We start from the raw sequence: 3295 nt of genomic DNA, 5'->3' as shown, positions 1-3295 counted from the left end.
TACCTAATGAGTAATGACATAGTAAATAAAAGAATACCCGTCCAAGTATAATCCATGTAACTGCTACTATTTTGGATAGAATCCTGATTTTAAACAACTATTTCATTGAATTTCCCTAAGTGGTTTTTGAATAAAGGAGTAACCAAGATACTTATTTACAAGCTTTTTTTAGACTGAACGTAATAAGGATAAGGACAGGATTTGTCACAGTTTGAATTCTGCGATCTAATTTAATGAATTAGTATTATACGTTTCAAAATGGTCACTGTTTAGACTTTAGAGAATGAGAAAAAAACCTTAAGAGTAGCTTCAATATTGAGTCATAATATTGATGATATTAAAATATTAAAATAATTAAATTTTATAAGCTTTTTTAATTATTACTTAAAATATTTTCCAGGATAAGATCAGAATAAAACAAGGAAGTTCAATCATATTATTTTTTAATGAATAGCCTCATACGCTAATTTTAATCTAATTTTTATTTACATCAAGGAACAAGGATATTAAAATATAGTGATTTATTTTAAAGATTAACTTAGTGAATCTATATTACAATTACAACTATTTGTACATCGGAATAGCGATGATGGAAACTAAAATAAGGTAATACTTTTTGGTAACTGTAGTTGACCATAAACTAAACATATCACAAATAAATAAACTCCTAAAAACAATAACAATAATAAAACTATAACTTCAGTCTTTTGTTGAAAGATCGTCGAAGGATTGTATGTTCTAGGCAAAATTTAAAACAAATTATAATAATTATTATTCGAAAAGCTAAATTTTGAATCATCATTGGCAGAAGACATAATATTTAAGAATTTCAATGAAGTTAATGAAAATGCAAAACCTACAAATTACAAAATAAATAATAACCGATATGCTATTTAAAACTACTTAGGTACTGGATGTTTTTAGTTTGTGAACACATGAAATGCTAATACAAAATCTTTGGCCTAATTTTAACAAAATTAAATGTCTAGAACTCGATAAAACATTCAGATTGAATACTAAAATTATCGTTTCATGATGTCATCTATTGAAAATCCTAATGTCTTTTTTGGCGCTTGAACAGGTGACTGTTGAATTTGATTTTGGAAGTTTGATGGTGATGGTGGTTTGTGAGATAAATCTAGAAGAGGACTCTCCGAGACTTGGCTGGTAGATGAAACTTCTTGGCAGCCCTCTAGATGCTCAAGATGATGTTTGTTCGCGTCACTGTGGGTCAGTAGATGCGTCTTCAGATTCGATCTTTGGTTGAAGCTCTTGTTGCAAACGGGGCATTTATGGGGAGATTCTTCCATGTGCAGAATTTTGTGCACCGCCAAAGTTCTCGATTGGCAGAAACCTTTGCCGCATTCGGTACACTTAAACGGCTTTTCCTTCGAGTGGATGTACCTGGAAACAAAACAAAAAACAAATAAGTTTAAGCATTCAAATGTAGGCCAATTTTGTTGGTAATTGTGGCTCTAACACAAATTTATAAAAGGCGTCTCTAAAAAAAGACAGCAACATATAATTTGTCTGACGGCGAAGCAAGACAGATATCGATATTAAAACCGGTTACGGCACAGCGCGTGCGCTCGGCCGCGACCAAAATGTTGATTTTAAGTTTTAACACACATTACTAATTAATTCGTTGGCACTAGCTAACATAACTTCACACATAAAAAATTCTTGTGAAACAACATATTTATAGTGAATATCATCATTAACTATCATTATAGCATTCTGCATTTTATAGTTTCCTAATAACTATATTTGTAATTAGTCGTACAACGATAAATTGACTGCTAAATGTATGGTTTTGTATAAAAATGATTTGATCCTTACCGATGATCTCTAAGGTGGTCTTGTCTCCTGAAAGCTTTTCCGCAGATGTCACAGGAGTAGGGCCTTTCATCGGTGTGTGTTCTTTCGTGGATGAGCAGGTTGTAGGATTTGGTGAACTGACGATTGCAGTATTTGCAGATGAACTGCTTCTTTGGCCTCGTTCCCGGGGCTCCGGGGGCACGCATCGGCGGGGGGTTCCTTCCCGGCATTCTTTGGGCCATCGCTGGGTATCTGAGTGTGTGATGGTACAACGCAGCGTTCCTTATCCACTGGTTTACCAGCATCGCGTGGTAAGGTGCCGACGGGGGAAGCGTCGCTACTTGCGCCTGAACGTACGACATTGGGTAGTACGGGGTTTGTTTGTCGTAGGCGTATGTCTGCATCTGTCTTGCTGGCATGGGGGGATACTGTGGTGACCAGGCCGCCTGGTGCCGTGATACTATCACTGCTGGTGGTGTATCGTCTGTGGGAGGCGTGCGGGGTGGTGTAGGTATCGGCGGTGATGGTCTCTCTAATTTAACTAAAGCCTCTATCGGGAAGTCTGGTGGATAACCTGAAGAGAAGAAAAACGAAATAAATACCAGATAATTAAAAACAATTTTATTTTAAAGAAAAATAAATGAAAAGTAAATGTTTCATTGATTTGAATAAATTAATTAAATTAAATCAATTTTAATATTATATTATCTTCAAATAACTAAATACTAAGAACGTTATTATTGATTAAATATGAAATTAACGTTAAAAAGTTACAATATATATTAAGTACAGCAATTTAAAACGATCAATAAACGTTTCATATTATTAAACACAACAAAGTACATAAAATTCACGAATTATTTTTAACTACTATATACTTTACTAAAATAACCTTTTAAAATAATATTTTAAAATAAAATAAACAAAACAGAAATCAGTGAAGTGCGTGGAGTGCCGTAAAGTAACAATACTCACTATGATTATCTTCTATGCATTCGTCTTCTTCCTCTTCTACGTTGATATCGTCCGAGCTGTCAACGCTGTACGGCTTATCTTCCATTTCGACACAATCCATTGAAAACAAATCACAAGCACAATCACTAATCACTTCACGAAACCGGTTGACACAACCGGCTTGCGAGAGCGCGCAGAGTGTTATGAGGTTGTGTGCGTCGGAGCTCGGTGTCGTTGTGTTGGAGGGAGGGGGGTGTTCAAAGAAGCCGCTTCCACTCGGCTTCCCTGGCAGCACCGCGCCCATAGGCGGAGCTTACTGGGCACTGCCTTCGATCGATCTAATCTGCGACACGGTTCCATTATTGACGTCCGTTGTATGTTTAGGGACTTTGTCGAATTAAGGTTTTTATTGCGCATTTTGGATTCAGCGATTGCTTTGTAGTTTTTGTTGAATTGTGAATTTGTATACAATGTTTTACAAGTATCGATAACTGCTAGGAACTAGAAAGTTCTACCGATTTAT

At 35.6% G+C, this 3295-nt stretch overlaps 1 protein-coding gene across 2 annotated transcripts; it reads right to left on the bottom strand.

The window, feature by feature from the left end:
• Positions 1-549: 549 nt before the first annotated feature.
• Positions 550-2988, bottom strand: LOC121735409 (protein odd-skipped). Of its 2 annotated transcripts, none has more exons than XM_042126236.1 (3): positions 2794-2988; positions 1843-2392; positions 550-1407 (listed from the first exon to the last, which is right to left on the bottom strand). In XM_042126236.1, the coding sequence occupies exons 1-3, from the start codon at positions 2891-2893 to the stop codon at positions 1023-1025; spliced, it is 1035 nt and encodes a 344-aa protein (XP_041982170.1). In that variant the 5' UTR covers positions 2894-2988; the 3' UTR covers positions 550-1022. The 2 variants fall into 2 exon arrangements, with proteins under 2 accessions (XP_041982170.1, XP_041982169.1); XM_042126235.1 differs by having other exon boundaries at positions 552-1404; positions 1840-2392; positions 2794-2987.
• Positions 2989-3295: the final 307 nt, after the last annotated feature.

The sequence above is a fragment of the Aricia agestis genome, chromosome 17, assembly GCF_905147365.1.
Source record: "Aricia agestis chromosome 17, ilAriAges1.1, whole genome shotgun sequence".
In the NCBI taxonomy this organism is placed as follows: Eukaryota; Metazoa; Arthropoda; class Insecta; order Lepidoptera; family Lycaenidae; genus Aricia; species Aricia agestis.
This window is presented reverse-complemented; position numbering and strand designations above follow the sequence as displayed.

Coding starts and splice junctions, on each gene's coding strand:
- LOC121735409 (XM_042126236.1), bottom strand. CDS start 2,893: ATGGATTGTGTCGAAATGGAAGATAAGCCGTACAGCGTTGACAGCTCG. Junction 2,393..2,793: donor ATGCATAGAAGATAATCATA/GTGAGTATTGTT, acceptor TCTTCTCTTCAG/GTTATCCACCAGACTTCCCG. Junction 1,408..1,842: donor CAAGACCACCTTAGAGATCA/TCGGTAAGGATC, acceptor TTGTTTTGTTTC/CAGGTACATCCACTCGAAGG.